At 43.5% G+C, this 21,736-nt stretch overlaps 1 protein-coding gene across 3 annotated transcripts in view; it reads left to right on the top strand.

The window, feature by feature from the left end:
* Positions 1-21,736, top strand: part of IL17REL (interleukin 17 receptor E like) — a 52,191-nt gene that overhangs the window by 13,026 nt on the left and 17,429 nt on the right. For 2 of the 3 annotated variants that reach the window (XM_083399840.1, XM_083399842.1), the window contains exons 2-9: positions 3,355-3,382; positions 9,383-9,532; positions 11,286-11,395; positions 15,826-15,940; positions 18,554-18,598; positions 18,980-19,125; positions 20,505-20,576; positions 20,801-20,855. In XM_083399840.1, the coding sequence (XP_083255966.1) occupies positions 3,355-3,382; positions 9,383-9,532; positions 11,286-11,395; positions 15,826-15,940; positions 18,554-18,598; positions 18,980-19,125; positions 20,505-20,576; positions 20,801-20,855 (721 nt within the window). Of the gene's footprint in view, positions 1-2,893; positions 3,007-3,354; positions 3,383-9,382; positions 9,533-11,285; positions 11,396-15,825; positions 15,941-18,553; positions 18,599-18,979; positions 19,126-20,504; positions 20,577-20,800; positions 20,856-21,736 lie in introns of those variants that run through there. The other variant, XM_083399841.1, reaches the window with a different exon arrangement.

Here is a 21,736-nt window from a genome sequence, read left to right as displayed (position 1 = left end):
AATTAAACACAGCGAAAGCATTTAAAAAGAGAGTCGCACAACAGTGACATAAACCATTAGACCTGCAGTAAATATATTTGTATTAAAAATAAATAAATCGGAAACATAAATGGCCTAAAGGATCAACAAATCGAAAAGGTGTTTCAATTGGCACAGTGCCATGGAATGCCATGGGCAAAAAAGACATAATTCTCACCGCCTAGTAAGCCTCCTTGGAGATGACATTCTCAAGCCAAGGGGCTGCATGGAAAAAGCCCCTTTGCAAGTTGCCTCACCTCTGAAGGCAGGTAGGCTTGAAGATAAGTCTCAAAGGATGCTCTGAATACTCTGGCAGGGTCTTGTGGAAGAATGTAGAATCCTGGAGCTAAAAGGTAAAGGTTAAGGTACCCCTGACCATTAGGTCCAGTTGCGGACGACTCTGGGGTTGCGCGCTCACCTCGCTCTATAGGCTGAGGGAGCCGGTGTTTGTCCGGAGACAGCTTCTGGGTCATGTGGCCAGCATGACTAAGACGCTTCTGGCAAAACCAGAGCAGCCCACAGAAACACCGTTTACCTTCCTGCCAGAGCGGTCCCTATTTATCTACTTGCGCTTTGATGTGCTTTTGAACTGCTAGGTTGGCAGGAGCAGGGACCGAGAAACGGGGGCTCACCCCGTCACGGGGATTCGAACCGCTGACCTTCCAGTTGGCAAGCCCTAGGCTCTGTGGTTTAGACCACAGCGCCACCTGTGTCCTTGACAAAGTAATAATCATAAATAAATAATAATGTGCACCCCACCCCGGAGACCATTCCATTGTAACTATCCAACTTCCCAAAATTTCAAAACCTCTCGCGATGGTCTAAGCAGCTTATTCATGCTGGCCACATGACCCAGAAGCTGTCTGTGGACAAACGCCGGCTCCCTCGGCCTATAGAGCGAGATGAGCGCACAACCCCAGAGTCGTCCGCTACGGGACCTAATGGTCAGGGGTACCTTTACCTATTACTTTGTCAAAATAAAAGTAATTATAATTTTTAAAATAATAATAAAAAAGAGTGCTCCAGCCACATTCCCAAAGCCCACCCAGCTTTGGGAAGAGGCAGCAGGGCTCCAGCATCCTGTGAGAGGATTGCTGCCGAGGATTGCTGCCAAGGAGTGTGGTGGAGTCTCCTTCTTTGGAGGTCTTTAAGCAGAGGCTTGACAACTATATGTCAGGAGTGCTCTGATGGTGTTTCCTGCTTGGCAGGGGGTTGGACTCGATGGCCCTTGCGGTCTCTTCCAACTCTATGATTCTATGATTCTATGAGAGATCCGGCACTTCTTTCCCAAAGCCCCGGAAGCTTCTACCTGGCTTCAGGAGGGAGGAGCAATTCTCACATGCACGATGTCAGGACATTGCCCCCCCATCATCCTCTCAAGCTGCTGCCTCCGGCCCTAACTGTTCCCCTATGGAAAAAAAAATCACTGCACTCTACTGATGCTCACCCCTCGTGGCCTGTTTGAACAGTGCCCCCCCTTTCTTCTTTTCCACGACACCCTTAATTATTACAGCATGTGTGTACACAGCGCGACTGAGCAAATTATACAGATGGGGGGATAAGTACTTCTTGGGTAATTTATGAGTCATGTTTTGCCTAATTCTTCTGCTGAATGTAGGTTAGCGGGTCACCGCAAAGAATTCTCAGAAATGAATTTCCCCAAATATCCGGAGTTCTTAAAAAACACAAGCCAACCCAAACAAAAGCAGTCAGCCATACCATCCTTGCCCTGCTTTGGTCTGGAACAGTTTCACTGCTTCTACAGCTGTCGTTGTTTTGCTTGCTTTTATAACTGGATAGTGTAATGTTGAAAACTGACCTCCGGTGAAGGGCTGGTAGGAAATCTTAAAAATAAATGCATCATTTAATACTAACAGAAAATATATACATATACACATACATATATATAGTCACACACACACACACACACAGACACAGTGCTTTTTTCTGTGGGGATGCAGGGGTTTGCATATTATCCCTAAACATTTTGTAAATCTAAGTTTGGCCTCATCAAGGGGCAGTATTTCAACATGAGTAGGAAAATGAGAGTACCCTTAAACATTTTTTTTATAGAAAAAAGCACTGTGTGTGTGTCTGTGTTTTGGCCTCATCAAGGGGCAGTATTTCAACATGAGTAGGAAAATGAGAGTACCCTTAAACATTTTTTAATAGAAAAAAAGCACTGTGTGTACACACACACACACACACATGTTTGTGAAATGGTATTCTGCCAGGGAATTTCAGAATTTTCAGTCTGCCTATGTTTTTGCATAATTGAATGCAAGTTTGTGAAAATTTTTATTTATGCTATCTGATGTTAGCCTTGACACAGATCTGATTTTCCCTTTGCTTGCCAAGCTTTTGCTCTGTGATGGTTGGATGCATAGATGCAAATAAATACATCTGAAACTTATGGAGGAACTGAGGCAGGGCCTATAATTGGCCAATTAAGGCAGCTGCCTCAGGCAGCTGGGTTTTTTGGGTTGTTTTTTTTTTTTTTGCAGTGGGGGGTGTCATGAAAGGGCATCAAACGGTCAAGTCCAGAAAAAGTACCGACTGTTCATTGTCCACCTCTCTCAAGAGAAAGGCTGTGCTTTTATTCCCATGAAGCCTAGGAGCTTTAAGCAGGTTTGCAGCCAAAAATCTTGGTCTTCTGAGAGAAGGCAAGATCGTGGATTACCCAAGGAACAGATCAGATCAAAGGAACTTACTCTAGTTGTTCCCTCCGGATCAAATAACAATTTTAGATGTTTGACTTGCAAGGCTGTATTATTCAGGGGACCCAAAGAGACCAGGCCACTGCCACCCCGAGTCGGTGCCCTTGGGCATTAAGAACTTTGACATGTGGGCAGGGCAACGCAGCTGTCAATCATCTGATGTCATAAGGACAGAAAAGGTTCTGGACCAGCATTTTCTCCCCACCATCTTTAACCCAACGAAACCAGTAGTTTTCTGGACATCTAACTATATTTTGAATCCTGGCTACAGGTTGTTTTGGTCCATAAAGGGGTGGGGAAACTGTGGTTCTCTAATGTTTGCTGGGCTCCTCACCCCCATCATCCCTGACCCACAGATATGCTGACAGGGGCTGATGGAAGCTGGGATAATGACATTTGGAGGGTCACAGGTTTCCCATGTCTATCCCAGAAGAACAAATAATTCTACCTTCTTTTTTAAGGATTGGACTTTCAGACTGCCCTTCTCTGCCGCTGATAATGTCTGAACATATGCTTGTCATTGTCATACATAATAACTTTGTAAGAAGAGTGCCTTTTATTCCTTAGACACACAGTTTAAACTAACGGCTTTTTTCTTCTTTCATTTTTCTTCCTTCAGGGATTTCTTTGCAGAACACAATCTTCTAGTAAGTATAACCTTTTCATTGCTCTAGAAATTAAAGTATTCAAATACCTAAGTGGACTTCAAAAGTACTTCAGAGCTTGCTCCTTGAAAGTGCCTGCTCAGCTATAGACATCACCAGTGATTCTCAACGGCTGGCTTGCCAAAATACAGTTGTACCTCGGGTTAAGAACTTAATTCGTTCTGGAGGTCCGTTCTAACCAGAAACTGTTCTTAACCTGAAGCACCACTTTAGCTAATGGGGCCTCCTGCTGCTGCACCGCCGCCACACGATTTCTGTTCTCATCCTGAAGCAAAGTTCTTAACCTGAGGTACTATTTCTGGGTTAGCGGAGTCTGTAACCTGAAGCGTATTTACCCTGAAACATATGTAACCCGAGGTACCACTGTATTAGGAAAATTGCATTTCACAGGTGTACTTGTTAGGCAAAACATTCATATTGGGAGAAATTCTCACCGCAAACCAAGACAAGTTTTCATGAGGACTTTAAAAAATAAAAACGGTGAACTGATCTGGAAATGTGGAGAACTGAATTGAAGATTAGAAAAAAAAATATATCTCAGAACTTGGGAGACACTGAGATTGACAGATTTGCCTACTCCTAGTATAAAGGACCTGAGGTACTATTTCTGGGTTAGCAGAGTCTGTAACCTGGAGCGCCTGTAACCTGAATCGTCTGTAACCCAAGGTACCACTGTATATCACAACACATGTAAGACTTCAATAGCAGCCTTAAATCTAATATAAAATTTGGGCCTGGTTTTTATACAGAGACACTATTAAGCAAAGGAACACCTCCATGTGGAAACTAAGGCTTCTGCATAAGATCTCTTAGTTCAGCTGTTAGTGACCGGTGGTTCTGTGGGTTAAACCACAGAGCCTAGGACTTGCCGATCAGAAGGTCGGTGGTTCGAATCCCTGCGATGGGGTGAGCTCCCGTTGCTTGGTCCCTGCTCCTGCCAACCTAGCAGTTCGAAAGCACGTCAAAGTGCAAGTTGATAAATACGTACCGCTCTGGCAGGAAGGTAAACAGTGTTTCTGTGTGCTGCTCTGGTTCGCCAGAAGCGGCTTAGTCATGTTGGCTACATGACCCGGAAGGTGTAAGCCGGCTCCCTCGGCCAATAAAGCAAGATGAGCGCCGCAACCCCAGAGTCGGCCACAACTGGACCTAATGGTCAGGGGTCCCTTTACCTTTACATAGGAATTATCATTCCATCACCCCTGAATATCTGTGCTTCCTACTTTCTTAATGCCTAACGTCAGCAGCTTTCAAACTTTCTCCCTTCATGGGCTGCTATCCACTTCTGCACCCCCCGCCCCCGTCTATCCCAGGGATCATAGAATCATAGAATTGTAGCGTTGGAAAAGACCACAGGGGTCCCCCAGTCCAATCCCATGCAATGCAGGAATCTTTTGCCCAGTGTGGGACTCAAACTCATTACCTTGAAATTAAGAGGGATAGATGGCCCAACCTATTTCCAGCCTATGACTGTTTCACAAGTGCTGAATCACAGGGCCAGCCAAGTCCCAGTTTTGTGTGTGCGAATAAAACAAACATGCAAAATTTGCATGTAAACTTTATGTACTTTGTACGTATGGCAATCACATTCTTCCTTTAAAATGCACATGTTTGTTTGTTTTTCAATGCCTCTCCCAGTAAAATATGCATATTTTTTTTGGAAAAACTGCAAAATTTAGAGAAGTGCGTACTCTGATGGATAGCTGTGTTCTGATTTGCATACATAAATCAGAAACCAGCAAATTAGATCCGTTTGATTTAAAATCTTCCATCCCTAGCCTATACAGTGGTACCTCAGGTTAAGTACTTAATTCATTCCGGAGGTCCGTTCTTAACCTGAAACTGTTCTTAACCTGAAGCACCTCAAGCCTCCTGCCGCCACTGCGCTGCCAGAGCACGATTTCTGTTCTTATCCTGAAGCAAAGTTCTTAACCTGAAGCACTATTTCTGGGTTAGCAGAGTGTGTAACCTGAAGCGTATGTGTCAGAGCTGGCTCCAGGTTCCAGCTCACAGAGGACCAACGCTAGCCGGTAGTAATGTACAAAAGTCTTTATTGAAGTACAGTTTCCATTTTCAAGCCGGAGCGCCCCAGCTCTATGTCTAGGGTTTAGACCGGCGAAGCTCCATCTGAATCTCCGCCCCCTGTACACCAGTTTAAGATTCTAGCCTTACTCCACCTCTTCCGTCTCTCCTTTCTCCTCTGGGTCCTGCTACCCCCCGGGGTCCCTTCCTTCCTGGATTCTTCCGACGCAGACGTTGACCCCCCTGACTCCTCCCGCTCTTTTCGGCGGGCTTTGGGACCTGGCTCCCTATCCGGGCTGTCAACTGTGCCACCCTCCTGTACATTTGAACTTGGCGCGCGCGCCCAGCCTTCAACCTTCCTCTCGACCGTTTCCTCGCTCCCCGATGGAGGCGTGGCCAATCCTGCCTCATGTCCTCCCGCTGGCAGTGCGCCGCCTGATCCCGATGCCTGGGACTCCTCCCCCCTACTGCACTCTGGTGTGGACGCTGGTCCTGATTTCCAACTGCTGCTCTCTGAGTCCCCTCTGGCCCCTTCTTCCTGGGGTGTCCCCCTAGGCACCCCCCTTGCCCTGACCATGGGAGCCCCTTTCTGTGAATCTTCCGATTCGCTGGAAAGACTCAGAGACCTCGGACCGCTGTCATCGCTGACATTTCCTTCGGACTCCTCCCCCTCGCTCTCCATTTCCTCCCTTTCCTGTGCCTCTGCTCCTGAACCCCTGACAGTATGTAACCTGAAGCATATGTAACCCGAGGTACCACTGTATCACAGAATCCTCTGTGTCACCGAGGACTCTTGGAAGAGTCGTATGTTCTAGGAAACCCACTCAATTCATATAGAGAGTTGGTCAGACATGTTGGGTCTAATCATCTAAGGAATCATATTGCACGCTCTGGAACATACCCAACCCTTCTGTGCCACTTGTCGTATTATTTATTTCATTTAGGAATCACTTCCCCTAAACAACCCGAAGTGATTAAACCATAAAAACATCAAGAATAAGAACATCTTTAAAACAGTTTCAAGTCCAATACAGATACAGATCAAGCCAGAATATCAGGAACAGTCTCCCGCTTGTTCATCTCTCAAGAGCCAGTGTGGTGTAGTGGTTAAGAGCGGTAGACTCCTAATCTGGTGAACCGGGTTCGTGTCTCCGTTCCTCCACATGCAGCTGCTGGGTGACCTTGGGCCAGTCACACTTCTTTGAAGTCTCTCAGCCCCACTCACCTCACAGAGTGTTTGTTGTGGGGGAGGAAGGGAAAGGAGAATGTTAGCCGCTTTGAGACTCCTTAAAGGGAGTGAAAGGCAGGATATCAAATCCAAACTCCTCCTCCTCCTCCTCCTCCTCCTCCTCCTCCTCCTCTTCTTCTTCTTCTTCTTCTTCTTCTTCTTCTTCTTCTTCTAGAAAGTTGTTATAGGCAAGCTGCCTTTGGGAGAAAGATCTCAGTCATTGCTGATCTTCCTTCTGAAGAAGGAATGATAAGCTTCCATACATCCTCAGGATTCCCCAGAACATGCTTATATGAAAATTCCCATAATAACCTTGGAAAAGCCCTAAGCATGACACCTTGTGGCATTCCTCCACAGTGAGTAGCACGCATTTGTAAGAAAATCCACATTCAGTAGTTCTTGTATTGATCTGATGATGGTGATGATTGTATTCTGACTTACTGGTTGCTTAGTACAAAAAGTCTCCAAGCAACTTCCGAAAAGGTTAAAAGCCCCCAAATGCCCCAAACCTAATAATAACCCATCAATTAACCCACCAGAAGAAACTCCAGCACCAGAAACATTTAATTCAATAGCTCCTCCATCAGATTCATGTGAAATAAGATCAGTAGATGAGAAATCTTTGTGTCTGTGATAACCAAAATATTCAGACCAAATGGTTTGGAAGGCTATGGTGCCCTCTTGTGTAAATCTGCCATTTAGCCACAGCTTTGCAGGAGTCCTTCCACTTTGGAATTCAAATCGTCAGTCCAATAATAATTCCCCAGAAATATCTAATGGGCTTGACATTGGAAGAAGAAACCCCCAACATCACTAAGTGTGCTATTAATTTAGTCCCGCCTCGCAAGATAATCAGAGCAGCTCAGGTCCTGTGGGCCAACGGCATGGAAACTTTTGTTTGTCTGATATTGGACTTCAATTCCCATCATCCCTGAACCTTGGCCAATTCTACTGATGGGAGTTGTACTGATGGCGGGTCACAGCTTGACCACTCTAGGCCCAGTGGAGCTAGTTCTGATATGATGCAGCAGAAAGGGCAAATATTGAGTTTTTGTCTGCAGAAGAAACCATGAATATCCCTATTCTCTTGAATGCTTCCTAAATGCTTTGCAACCCAACCTGGCTATTGCACTTGCTTTTAAAAACATTCTCTCTCTCTCTCTCTTTTAAAATAATTTTATTGGTCTTCATGTAAATACAAGAACAACATATAACTTCTGTAACTAGTCCAGTGGTACATTCGTATAAAGTTTCATATGCAGTACACAGTACACAAGGAATATGTTAATTTATGCATTATCAATTCCATACTCTCCAACAGTTCCACGGTGAAAATAGGGACATCCCATCCCCTAAGGATAATTTTACTATTTATACCCTACACATCTTACCGGGTTGCCCCAGCCACTCTGGGCAGCTTCCAACATATATAAAAACCATAATAAACATTAAGTATCCTCTCCACAAAGATTCTTGTGTTGAGGGTGGAATAAAAGTATCTTCTGCCTCATTTATAAAGGAAAAGAATGGAAGCCAAGTCTCGTCAAAAGTGTCCATCTTGGAAGTGCCTTTAATTACCCTTCTGTGGCGAGGAAGGCGTTCCCATAGAGCCACATTCCAAATATTATTTACCCAGATTTCAATGGGGATTTCTTTAGGTTGTTTCCAGTATCGGGCTATTGTTAATCAGGCTGCTGATAATATGAGCCTATCTCTACAGCCTTTCCAGAATACGGGAGAAATCGAAGTGTTTATTTTGGCTAGACATGATGGAGTCCAGTGGCAGAGAATGAGCACTCACACTTTAAAATGGGGGTGCCCTTTGTGGGATCACACGTGGTGCTACAGTTCCCAGGGAGCTTACTGGCAAACAGGGACTGGCCTGCCTCTCAGTGTTATTATTTGGAGGTTCACGCCCAGCCTCAGTAATCAAGTTTCTTGCTGGGAAGTGGGGCCAGTCCCATTTATATATAGGGGTGGAGCCGACAATAGCCAGGCAGTTGGCTCTGGAGATTCACCCACCCTCCCCTCCCTTTGTTTAATGTTTTCTTATTTGCAGGTCAACTTTTTCTTCCTGTTTAGTGGGCGCTGCTGCAGTCTTTGACTGGTTGCTGTTGAAGGACCGGGAATAAATTTTCCTGCATTGGCAGGTTATGTCTTCCCCATAGCAATTCGCCACAACGTTGGTGGTTATGGCCTTGGGTGGAATCCTTTGGTCTTTTCTTCCCTATAATGGGGGGGGGGGGGAGGCGTGAAGTGGTAACTCACCCCCCTGTGGTGGTGATTCCAAGGTCCCCCTCTTAAAGGGGTTATATATAATGGATGTGACTGGCCATACACTGAAAGGCTGTCAGTGAACTACCCTGCGTGTGGGGATATGGGCTGGGCTGCCTGCTACACATACGTCTCACAAAACACCCCCATATCCCATTGACCCTGATGTGCCCCAGTTCCCCCGGCTGGGGGGCTGGGAGGGATACATGCCCAAGGCCTAAGCCAAGGTCTTCCTACGTCCAGAAGCTTAATAAAGTTGTGGCCTAATTTTAATTCCATATAACGTTGTCAGAGTCTTTATTCCTTCCTTATGTTCCATGGGGGCTGGGGCTGTCGCGGCCTGGCCACGCAAAGATAATTTTAAGAGAAGCCTCCTGCCAACAAGCAGAGATTGTTCGTAGGGATGACGCTTTAAAAAAAACATTTCCATGCACCTTTTAAATATATGGGTCTATCCATAGGTGGTATTCTTAGCAGCTTCTGCCATACTGCTCCTGCCTCTCTCTCTCCTACCACCCTGAGAAGCATGAAGCTGTGGACCACCATGAAGTGTGCAGGACAAAGGGAATGCTCTCTTCTCTTGAGTGTTAAGGGGACACTACATCTTGAGGGTAAGTAGGATTCATTGTGGAATCTCAGCAACAAACAGGTTGGGCGCCATGGCAGGATGGCGACAAAGCCTACTCTGGATCCGGCAGTTGTGCCGGAGGCAATGGGTTTTCCTGGGCTTCGGTAAACCCTTTGGTCAGGGACCGTGCTGAGGAAGGCTCCCACCCCCTCCCCCTGACCCTGAATCTTCCCAGGAGCAGGAGGACAGTATAGATTTGGAACAGTGGTTTGCAGAGGGGCATAGTTCAGAAGGCAGAAGCTGGGAAATACTGGATGGGGAGCAGCTAGCAGAAGAAACACTAGAAGAGAGAGAGAGTTAACAGATTCATTCCTCCGCTCAGCCCAAGGTCAAGAAGAGCTCGGAAAATCTCAGAAATAGGGCCAGATTTAGGTTTGATGAGGCCCTAAGCTACTGAAGGTAATGGGGCTGTTTATATGTCCAGCTGTCCTTTGTCAACAACAAATTGCTGCTGTTTTTTGTGTTGAATATACAGTGGTACCTCAGGTTAAGAGCTTAATTCATTCTGGAGGTCCGTTCTTAAGCTGAAACTGTTCTTAACCTCAGGTACCACTTTAGCTAATGGGGCCTCCCGCTGCCACCGTGCAATTTCTGTTCTTATCCTGAAGCAAAGTTCTTAACCCGAGGTCCTACTTCCGGGTTAGCGGAGTCTGTAACCTGCAGCATCTGTAACCCGAGGTACCACTGTATGCTATATGGTAATTTATGGACCTAATAGGTATCTAAAGCCATTTGCACATAACAAAATAGGAGCCTACACAACACAAAACACTGTTGCTGTATGTAGGTTTTATTTTATTTGTTTTTTATCTTATATTTTGGAAATGTACACCCAGTTTTTTCCCTTTGATTTTTTTGGGGCCCCCAAGAGAGTGAGGCCCTAAGCTATAGCTTGTTTAGTTTATACGTAAAACTGGCACTGCACAGAAAGCACAGAGGGTACAAGCTCAGATTACAAGATGTAGTGTAGTGATGTAGATTAATAGGGATGGAAGAGGGTGTGGTCCTTCATTGGGAGCACCACCATTCTGGTAAGATGTTTTCTTTTGTCCTTCGCTGTGTTTATTAAAGAAACTAATTGGTAAGAGAGGGATGCGGGTAGCGCTGTGGGTTAAACCACAGAGCCTAGGACTTGCCGATCAGAAGGTCGGTGGTTCGAATCCCCTCGATGGGGTGAGCTCCCGTTGTTTGGTCCCAGCTCCTGCCAACCTAGCAGTTCAAAAGCACACCAGTGCAAGTAGATAAATAGGTACCGCTCCGGTGGGAAGGTAAATGGTGTTTCTGTGTGCTGCTCTGGTTTGCCAGAAGCAGCTTAGTCATGCTGGCCACATGACCCAGAAGCTGTCTGCGGACAAACATCGGCTCCCTTGGCCTATAGAGCAAGATGAGCGCGCAACCCCAGAGTTGTACGTGACTGGACCTAATGGTCAGGGGGTACCTTTACCTTCTTAGTCAATAAAAACAATCTCCTTGGCTCAGGGGTCACATAATGATGCTTACCGATGAAACATAGAGTTAAAGCTGTAGCAATTGCTTTATTTTCCAAATAAACACACAAGTTATAACCGATCGGTGGTCAAGTCCATCAACACTGCATCTTTCTGTTTGTTTGTTTAAAGAAGATATATTTCCAGGGTGGTGCTGAGTAATATTTTTTTTGCCTGAAAAGGGGGCTGTAAGCCAAATAAGTTTGAGAAGAGAGCAGGACTTACAAGTATTTCTAAATTTCTTTTTAGAAAATATCCGTGGCATTGAAATTTGCTATCTCTCAATGGAAACGCAGAACTCTCAGTGTGTGAGAGTGAAGATATTGAAGGACATAAATGTAAAGTCTGCTGTAAGGAAGGTAAATGCTTCATTACACTGTTGTCAAATCTTTGCCGTTTTGAGATTTTAAGAACAAGCTATTAAATGCAAGGCTGTGTACCTCGTAAGACGAATGCCTTGGAAGACGAAAAACTCGCAAGACGAAAGAGTTTTCAGTTTTCTGAGTTGCTGCGCAAGACGGATTTCCCTATGGGCTTGCTTCGCAAGACGGAACGTCTTGCGCCTTTTTTTTAAAGCCGCCAATGCATTCCTATGGGAAACCGCCAATACACAGCGGTGCTTCGCAAGACGAAAAAACTCGTAGAACGAAAAAACTCGCAGAACGAATTAATTTCGTCTTGCGAGGCACCACTGTATATATCATATATTTAAAGCACATTACTTCCTCCAAGGAATCCTGTGAACCATAGTTTACCCTCACAGATCTAAAGTTCCCAGCACCCTTAACAAAGTACAGTCATACTTTGGAAGTCGAATGGAATCTGTTCTGGAAGTCCTTTCGACTTCCAAAATGTTCGGAAACCAAAGTGCGGCTTTTGATTGGCTACAGGAGCATCCTGCAACCAATCAGAAACTGCAGAAGCCATGCTGGATGTTCGGCTTCCAAAAATCGTTCGAGAACTGGAACACTCGCTTCCAGGTTTCAATCGTTCCGGAGCCAATTTTTTTCAGGAGCCAAGTCGTTCGGGATCCAAAGTACAACTATACAGTTCCCAGAATTATTTTGCAAAAGTGATGTGCGTTGAATTGATGGTGTGTACACAGCTGAGACAGCATAAGCTTATACTTAACAATGTCCCCCTGCCCCCATTAATATAAACCAGAAAACAAGTGGTTTTGGAATGTAGGATGTTGAGGAGAACTGGGGATGAACGTTGGCCCACGAACTTATTTCTGACCTATAGTTCTATTGGGCCACCCCAGGCCATTCCCACTTCTTGGCTCCTTGCTTTAGTAATAATCGAACCAGGGAAGAACTGCAGGCACCGAGTGAGACTGAAGCTATTTCAACAGAATCTGCAGCTCTGATAAAAGAGGAGCAAGCGTTTGATTGTAATTGCTACCACATTTGCAGACGGGTTCGTGTCTGTCTGAAGAAGATATTGTGGTTTATGTTTGCATTGATATTATGAAAGCACCATAATGGCCGTATGCGTGTTGTGTGGGCTTAGGGTATTTCATGTCATTGTTCCCAGATGCCTTTGTGTGTGTGTGTGTGTGTGTGTATAAAAATCCACAGTTAATGAAAAACTAATGATGCCTTATGCTGTTTGCTTCGCATGTCTGCTGGTCATCACAAAAACCCTTTATTTCAAACCGTCAGTTCTAACATACCCCCTCACTTTATCTTTTTTTTTTTTAAATAATTTTTATTAATTTACAACAAAAAACAAAAAAAAACATTCATTATTTTCACATTCATATTTTCCAAATCTTTCTTTTTTTTGAACTTCCTTCAGCTTTTCCGCAAATCTTTCGTAGTTATTATTAATTTATGCATTTCCTTAATTTATATTGTCATTTTATAAATCTTTTTCTTCTATATCCCTTTTAACAATACCTCTCACGTTTTCACAGTGCTCTTTTAAAACCCTCTAGCGTTATTTGACCCTCACTTATACCCTCCAGATATTCAACAAATTTTCCCCAGTCTTCTGTAAACTTTTGGTCTCTTAAATATCTAATCTTCCCAGTCATCTTATCCAGTTCGGCATAGTCTAACAACTTCGATCTCCAGTCTTCTATTGTTGGTATTTCCTGTTGTTTCCATTTCTGAGCCAGCCCATTTCTGAGCCAGCACCCCCTCACTTTATCGAGTCATTTCCAGACTGTCTGCTTTTGGGGGCGGCTGTGGGGTGATTCAATGGGCAAAATTCAAATCGAAGTGGATTTGACTTCTTGCACAGTAAACCTGCTTCCAAGCTACCCTTTTACTTTTTTGGGTACAAAAAGTGATGGGGAAATGCACTGAAAAGTGTGGGGTTACTTGACGTGATGCTGTATAACCTCCCCACAAATCAATCAGAATGAATAATCAATATCACAAAATTTGTGCGAAAAGATGCTCTATAAACATGTCATCTGGTAGGAACCTTGAAATTCTGATCTCTCATTCATTCATTCTGTTAGATATCATCCCTTCCTTCCAAAGGAGCCGAGGGTGGCACACACCAGACGGTTAAAACAGTACAATTTAAACTAAAATAAACACATATTTTAAACACTTGAAAGCATTTAGAGCACCTAAGAAACGTTTAAGAGCAATCACAGTTGCTAATTTCAAGGTTGCCATGACCAGTATCTATCAACCTGGGCATTTAAATTCTTCCTGAAAGCCAATAAAGAAGGGAGAAAGACATGCACACCAGCAGAGAGGGCATTCCACAAATGGGGAGCTACCACAGAGAAGGCCCTGTCATATATATCTATAGTGAATCTATTCATGGAAATTGTTTTATGGCTACATTTCTTTTGCGAACCCTGGACTTAATGCTGGTTAGGGGCTAGAGGTTTGATCATTGTCCCGATTGAGCAAGGAGATGGAGGAACACCAGAGATACACCAGTGTAGATGCAGCTGGGCAAACGAATTCTCAAGAGGCGCATCTAACACTCTTTGAATAATGCTAGAAGCATAGTTTGATGCATAGGAGAATGTGCATTCATAGTCAGAACTGCTGCTAACCTCAGCATCTTCCCTGCAGCAGAGCTGAATCAGGGTCAGTGTTCATATGCATTGATGGAAGTGCGCAGTGGGAATTTCATAGAATCATAGAATCACAGAGTTGGAAGAGACCACAGGGGCCATCGAGTCCAACCCCCTGCCAAGCAGGAAACACCATCAGAGCACTCCTGACATATGGTTGTCAAGCCTCTGCTTAAAGACCTCCAAAGAAGGAGACTCCACCACACTCCTTGGCAGCAAATTCCACTGTCGAACAGCTCTTACTTTCAGGAAGTTCTTCCTAATGTTTAGGTGGAATCTTCTTTCTTGTAGTTTGGATCCATTGCTCCGTGTCCTTCTCTGGAGCAGCAGAAAACAACCTTTCTCCCTCCTCTATGTGACATCCTTTTATATATTTGAACATGGCTATCATATCACCCCTTAACCTCCTCTTCTCCAGGCTAAACATGCCCAGCTCCCTTAGCCGTTCCTCATAAGGCATCGTTTCCAGGCCTTTGACCATTTTGGTTGCCCTCCTCTGGACACGTTCCAGTTTGTCAGTGTCCTTCTTGAACTGTGGTGCCCAGAACTGGACACAGTACTCCAGGTGAGGTTTGACCAGAGCAGAGGTCCCAATGCATAGGATTGCAGCCTAAATTTCAGAGACCATGAGCTTTAAAACCTGTACAGTCTCATTCGCTGCAATACCGATGAGTGATTCACTGCTGATTTCAGTGAAAGATTCCCGTTTAACATAATGCAAATCTTTGAGCATGCTGTGATTTATACTAGGACAGTTCATAAAAAACTTAAAAAAAAAAAAGCCAGCTCCAAAGGTTTTATCTTACTACACTAGGGAATATATAACTATATCTGAAATTTCATGCATATCAGTTAATATTGTGACTCTCTACGAAAATTCCGTATTTTTTTGCTCTATAAGACGCACCAGACCACAAGACGCACCTAGTTGTTGGAGGAGGAAAACAAGAAAAAAATATTCTGACTCTCAGAAGCCAGAACAGCAAGAGGGATCGCTGCGCAGTGAAAGCAGCAATCCCTCTTGCTGTTCTGGCTTCTGGGATAGCTGCGCAGCCTGCATTCACTCCATAAGACACACACACGCTTCCCCTTACTTTTTAGGAGGGAAAAAGTGAGTCTTATAGGGCAAAAAATATGGTAGCTGTTTACTTGGCCATTTTCCTATGTCGTGAAGGCAGAAATTTCAATTCAGGGGGTCAAGATATTAACGGATATGCGTGAAATTTCAGATATAGCTATATAATTCCTAGTGTAGTAAGATAAGACCTTCGGAGCAGGCATTTTTTTAAAAAAAGTTTTTTATGAACCACCCTAATGCATACATGGGAGAGTTCTCCTCAGCTTCCTCCTGTGGAACATCTCAATATAAGATGTTGTTGATGGAAAAGTGCTATGAATGAATGAATGTTTGAAATTGCCGCATTCTCAAGCGATCATTGGATCTGAGCAACTGCCAGGACGCTGAGTTTGCTATAGTTTGCATTTTAGCAATGAGCTTGGAATGTGAGAACCTCACATTTCCTTGGTAATTCCTCCTGGCAGCTTGCCAGTATGCCATGCCTCCTGATTATTTAAATCGTGGCGAGAAAATAGAAAACATACCGTGTTCAAAAACAGGTTTGAACACATCAACCCAGTAGACTCAACAAGACCATAATCTAACCTCGTTTTGGAATCTTTCCAACACGATCTGGAAATTGCCTATAATTCCCTTGATTTTTTTTTGGTTTGTAATCCAAACAGGTGAAAGTGCAGTTTAACTGCTTTGAAGTCAGCGCAGGACAACATCTCCATGTGACCATGAGGACAATTCCAAATTACTGCGGAGTTAAAAAGAATCAAGAATATTATGTTGAAGGTTGGAATCCATCTTTGGAAATAAATGATGATCTTAGAGGTTGGGAGGGTGTCATGAATGAGAAAACAGAGATGCATGCTGACCAGGAAATTGGCAATTTTTACAAATTAGAACTATAATCCCAACTCTTGTCAGAACTGTAATGCCTTCTTTCCTTGACCTTGGCTCAAGATTTACAGTATATAGCTCTAAGTATAAATATACTTACAGTGGTACCTTGGTTCTCAAGCTTAATCTGTTCCAAAACCAAAGCGTTCCAAAACCAAGGCGCGCTTTCCCATAGAAAGTAATGCAAAATGGATTAATCCGTTTGAAAACAACCCCTAAAACAGCAATTTAACGTAGATCTTACTATTGAACGAGACCATTGATCCATAAAATGAAAGCAATAAACAATGTACTGCAGTCTCACAATCAATCAATCAATCAGTAGCTGAACTGGGTTCCACACAAATCACAAAAACAAAACAAAAAGAGCTGTAAAAACAAAATCACAAAACCAATAGCAAAAACAGACAGACCTCAGAGTAACATTCAAAACAGAAGTGTGGTACTCAAAATGGAAGCATAGCACTCAAAACGGAGCACATTTGGCTTCCAGGAAAAGTTCACAAACTGGAACAGTTACTTCTGGGTTTGCAGTGTTTTGGTTCCAAGGTGTTTGAGTACCAAGGCGTTTAAGAACCAAGGTACCACTGTATTAACAAATACGAACCAGGTTGGTTAGATTGGTGATATTTAGTTGTGTGTAAAGTAGTGTGTTAAGGGATGCGGGTGGCACTGTGGTAAAAATCACAGAGCCTAGGGCTTGCCGATCAGAAGGTTGGCGGTTCGAATTCCCGCGACGGGGTTAGCTCCTGTTGCTCGGTCCCTGCCCCTGCCAACCTAGCAGTTCAAAAGCACGTCAAAGTGCAAGTAGATAAATAGGTACCACTCTGGTGGGAAGGTAAATGGTGTTTCCGTGCGCAGCTCTGGTTTGCCAGTTATGCTGGCTACATGACACGGAAGCTGTATGCCGGCTCCCTCGGCCAGTAAAGCGAGATGAGCGCCGCAACTCCAGAGTCATCCGCGACTGGACCTAACGGTCAGGGGTACCTTTACCTTTTAAAGTAGTGTTGGGGAAGGAACTCGATTGAGTTCTCATTTGAAGGTGAATTTGCGCTTTCCAGAATAACACAAACCAAAACACAGCCGCCCTGCAAAAATCTGCACTTTTCCGAATTTTGCATTGCAGTTATTCAGCCAAGTAATTTGTACAAAACTGCAGGTCCTGGGGCTAAGTGTGCCTACAAATTCATATATGGGTGCAAGTACAGTGGTACCTCGGGTTAAGTACTTAATTCGTTCAGGAGGTCCGTTCTTAACCTGAAACTGTTCTTAACCTGAAGCACCACTTTAGCTAATGGGGCCTTCCGCTGCCGCCACGCCGCCTCCACATGATTTCTGTTCTCATCCTGAAGCAAAGTTCTTAACCCAAGGTACTATTTCTGGGTTAGCGGAGTCTGTAACCTGAAGCGTGTGTAACCCGAGGTACCACTGTGTTAGGAAAATTGCATTTCACAGATGTACTTGTTAGACAAAACATACATATTGGGAGAAATTCTCACCGCAGACCCTGACGAGTTTTCATGAGGACTTTTAAATATAAAAACGGTGAACTGATCTGGAAATGTGGAGAACTGAATTGAAGATTAGAAAAAAAAATCTTAGGAATTAGAAGACACTGAGATTGACAGATCTGTCTACTCCTAGTATAAAGGACCTATAGGGCAGCCCTGCCATGTTAAACCACAAATGCCTAAAATAAACAGTAGCACGAAAGGGCAATTTTCATTGGTATCATAGCTAGGGACGAAATAATTAAACCTCTCCTCCCCGTTCACTCTAGTCCTGGTGAAAATCAGCTCAGCTATTATTATTTTTTAACAAATCTTGATGTAGTTTCTAACGATGCATTGAGCATCAAATCTCATTTGACCCGAATGGGCTTCCCAGTAAGACACAATCAGAAAGCAGAACTTATTGTGAAACTCCATTTAGCGTTTCCATCCAAGCCAAGTATCCGATTCACTCATGCATTTCTTTTTAGGAAGTGTGTTGTGCCTGACTTCCCTTATTTACAGCATTTGGTAAATAAAAGAACAGAAAACTCTTTCCAGCTGCTGTGTCGTTTGACCTCCAACGCGTAACACTAAAATGCTTAGCGTTTCAGTCAACCATTAGGTTGCTTTTCATTTTGTTGCATGAGAAAAAAACCCCCAAATAAGTTGTAAATAGGCTTTTGAGAAGTATCTTTAAAAGAGGGAAGGAAATCAAATAAACGTGTGGCCAAAGAGCTTCTATCCCATTATGGGAGACCGTGAAACAAACAATTGTTAGATGGGGTGGAGCTGGGCATGAGAAGAGAGGAACTGGATTAGACCAAAGGCCTGTCTGGCCCAACATTCTGTTTCCCATAAAATAATATTATTAATTTTTACATTTATTAATTTTATTCAAGGGGTGAAAGGTGGGGTGCATGGTTGTCCCATCCCCATTTCCCAGCACAACAGCTCTGTGAGGCAAGAAGACAGACGTCTCAGAAAAATAAACGATCTGTTTTGAATTTTGCAGATTGCAGAAACAGTGATGTGGAGGAAAATATTCCAGGCTGTTTTGGTAAGCTGAGGTCCAGGAGGTCTAAATTACATGCACTACATCATGTAGAACACTTCCTTTGTTTCTGAATTCTACTAATCATAGTTTGAAACTAATCTGAAACAGAAATGCATGCTTTGGTAAACTTATTATTATTATTATTATTATTATTATTTGATTAGGATGTCCGTACTCTCATTGGAGAAATGTGGGGCTTACTCCAAGGTAAATATGGACAGGAATGTAGCCTTGGTGATGCTAATACTGATTGAAACCAAATGTCAAACCCAAATAGCAATCAAATCAGTCATGGAATTCCAGATCTTATATTGACTCACATCAACAGTAAAATTAAAGCACAAACGTTTGTTAATACCATTCTCTCTTCCCCCCCACTCCAAGTTTCGGGCATCAGAATCGTTTATGATGTGGACAGAGCGAAAAAAAACATTTTAGTGGATATTTCAGAGGCTGTTGAAGGCACAGATTATTACGTTCGCCTTTGCCACCAGTGGTTTCTTTGTGAAGATGTGGGTCCAGTCGCCTTGGTAAGTCTTTGTAGGAAACTGAAAATGGTCCACTTAGCACATGGGTAGGAAAACTAAGGCCTGGGGCCCAGATCCGACCCAATTGCCTTCTAAATCCGGCCCATGGATGGTCCGGGAATCAGCATGTTTTTACATGAGTAGAGCGTGTCCTTTTATTTAAAATGCATCTCTGGGTTATTTGTGGGTCCTGCCTGATGTTTTTACATGAATAGAATGTGTGCTTTTATTTAAAATGCATCTCTGGGTTATTTGTGGGGCATAGGAATTTGTTCATCCCCCCCAATATAGTCTGCCCCCCCCAAGGTATGAGGGACAGTGGATCGGCCCACTGCTGAAAAGGTTTGCTGACCCCTGACTTAGCAGAAAGAAATGGAATTTCCTATGTTACTAAAGACATCCAAAGACCTACTATCATTTTGTAGCATGTTCCTGATGAAGAGGCCATATTTGGCAGGACGGATGCATGCAATGTTTTGTCCTTTGTTGCTCTCTGTTTTCCTATCCTTTTCTCTTCTCTTTCTTCCACCTTTCTCTTTGCTCTTTTCTTCCCTCAATGCTGCCAGCATCTTGGGGCATCTAACAGTGGAGGCTGGTGTGCCTTGAGACTGGTAGGGGGAAAGGCAGAGAAGGCCAACAGGAAGCAGAGCTAGAGCCAATGATTGTTGTTGTTGCTTAGTCAATTAGTCGTGCCTGACTCTTCGTGACCCCATGGACCAGAGCACGCCAGGCACTCCTGTCTTCCACTGCCTCCCGCAGTTAAGTCAAACTCATGCTGGTAGCTTCGAGAACACTGTCCAACCATCTCGTCCTCTGTCGTCCCCTTCTCCTTGTGGCCTCAATCTTTCCCAACATCAGGGTCTTTTCCAGGGAGTCTTCTCTTCTCATGAGGTGGCCAAAGTCTTGGAGCTTCAGCTTCACGATCTGTCCTTCCAGTGAGCACTCAGGGCAGATTTCCTTAAGAATGGATAGATTTGATCTTCTTGCAGTCCATGGGACTCTCAAAAGTCTCCTCCAGCACCAGAATTCAAAAGCATTATTGGCCCAGGCCTGTGCAATGATTCTCTTGTCAGTAGAGATTCAGCAGGTGCCTTCTGTTTCAAACTTTAAAAGCCTCCTGAAAACTCTTCTATTCCATCAGGCTTATACAGGCCATTAAGAATACCACTTTCCATAACTGTTGATGGTCCCCCATTTTGATTTTTATGTGTTTTTATTAGATATAAATAGTATTGTAAAATGCTTTTGTACTTTTTTTTAATACAAACATAGCCAGCATTGATAACGTTATTCTCCATAAAAAGAATACATGGGGAATTTTCTGAAAGGTTATTTACTATGCAGAAATACTTGACTTATTGCAGGGTATTTTACAATTTCAGGTACAAGGGAAGGACTTGATGAAACCAGTCTCTTTACAGTACACTCAGTTGTTGCCTTGTCTATGTATCGAGGTAAGAATTTTCAACATGGTTGGACATGTAACCTGGTTAGAAAACGCAGTAGCTAATTGAAGGAACATTATTTCTGAGAGCGGGGCAAAATCCTTGAGCAGGAACACAACCAACTACATGAATGCATTTAGTAAAGAGAGGCTTTGTAGATAAGAATTTATTCAAAAATAGATTTTGAACTATCTGGTTATTTGAACTAATGGATCTTCCTGTTTGGATTGCAGGCATGGCCAGTGATCCCCGACGCACAGAGAACCCAGTTGTGCCCATTTAAAAATGGCAAGTAAAATATGGTTTTTTTGCTTGTTTGAATGGACGCTATGCTGTCAAAGAAATGATTGTTAAGGGGAAGGTGAAATCACAGGTAGCATGATAGTAGGCTATCCGATCTGTTTTTTGTCTGAATATTCCACAGGTGTGTATCCAGATTTCTGAATTTTACCTAAAATACTTGTCCAGTATATCTAAAGTCCTTTAAAAAATGACAATAACAGATCATAGTCCTGTGTCTGCACTCTCATGGTAGATAGCAACCAGTGCCAGATTTACGTATAAGCTGAACAAGCTACAGCTTAGGGCCCCACTCTCTTGGGGCCCCCAAAAAAATTAAAGAAAAAACAACAACTAGATGTACATTTCCAAAATATAAGATAAAAACAAATAAAATAAAACCAACATACAGCAACAGTGTTTTGTGTTCTGTAGGCTCCTGTGATGTAAGTAATGGGCTCCCTAAAATATCACTGGTTTGCTCCTTTCTATATATAGGGTTGTATTTCACTATTAATATCCTTCTTATTAATTGTATTTCAGTTCAACAATTACTTTGATAAAGTACATCTTTGTTATGTGCAAATGGCTTTAGATACCTATTAGGTCCATAAATTACCATATAGCATATATTCAACACAAAAAACAGCGACAATTTGTTGTTGACAAAGGACAGCTGGACATATAAAGGGCTCCATTACCTTCAGTAGCTTAGGGCCTCATCAAACCTAAATCTGGCGCTGATAGCAACAGAGCCACATCTCACTCCCAGCCAACAAAATGGTAGGTGCTTATAGCTAGCTACCATTGGGGAGGAGTTGAGTTCAGCATCCCGGACACTTGAGCTATATAATGTGCTTTTACGAAGCCTTCATTTCCCTCCTGTGTTG

Source organism: Podarcis tiliguerta (assembly GCF_965153285.1).
Source record: "Podarcis tiliguerta genome assembly, chromosome: 10".
In the NCBI taxonomy this organism is placed as follows: domain Eukaryota; kingdom Metazoa; phylum Chordata; class Lepidosauria; order Squamata; family Lacertidae; genus Podarcis; species Podarcis tiliguerta.
This window is presented reverse-complemented; position numbering and strand designations above follow the sequence as displayed.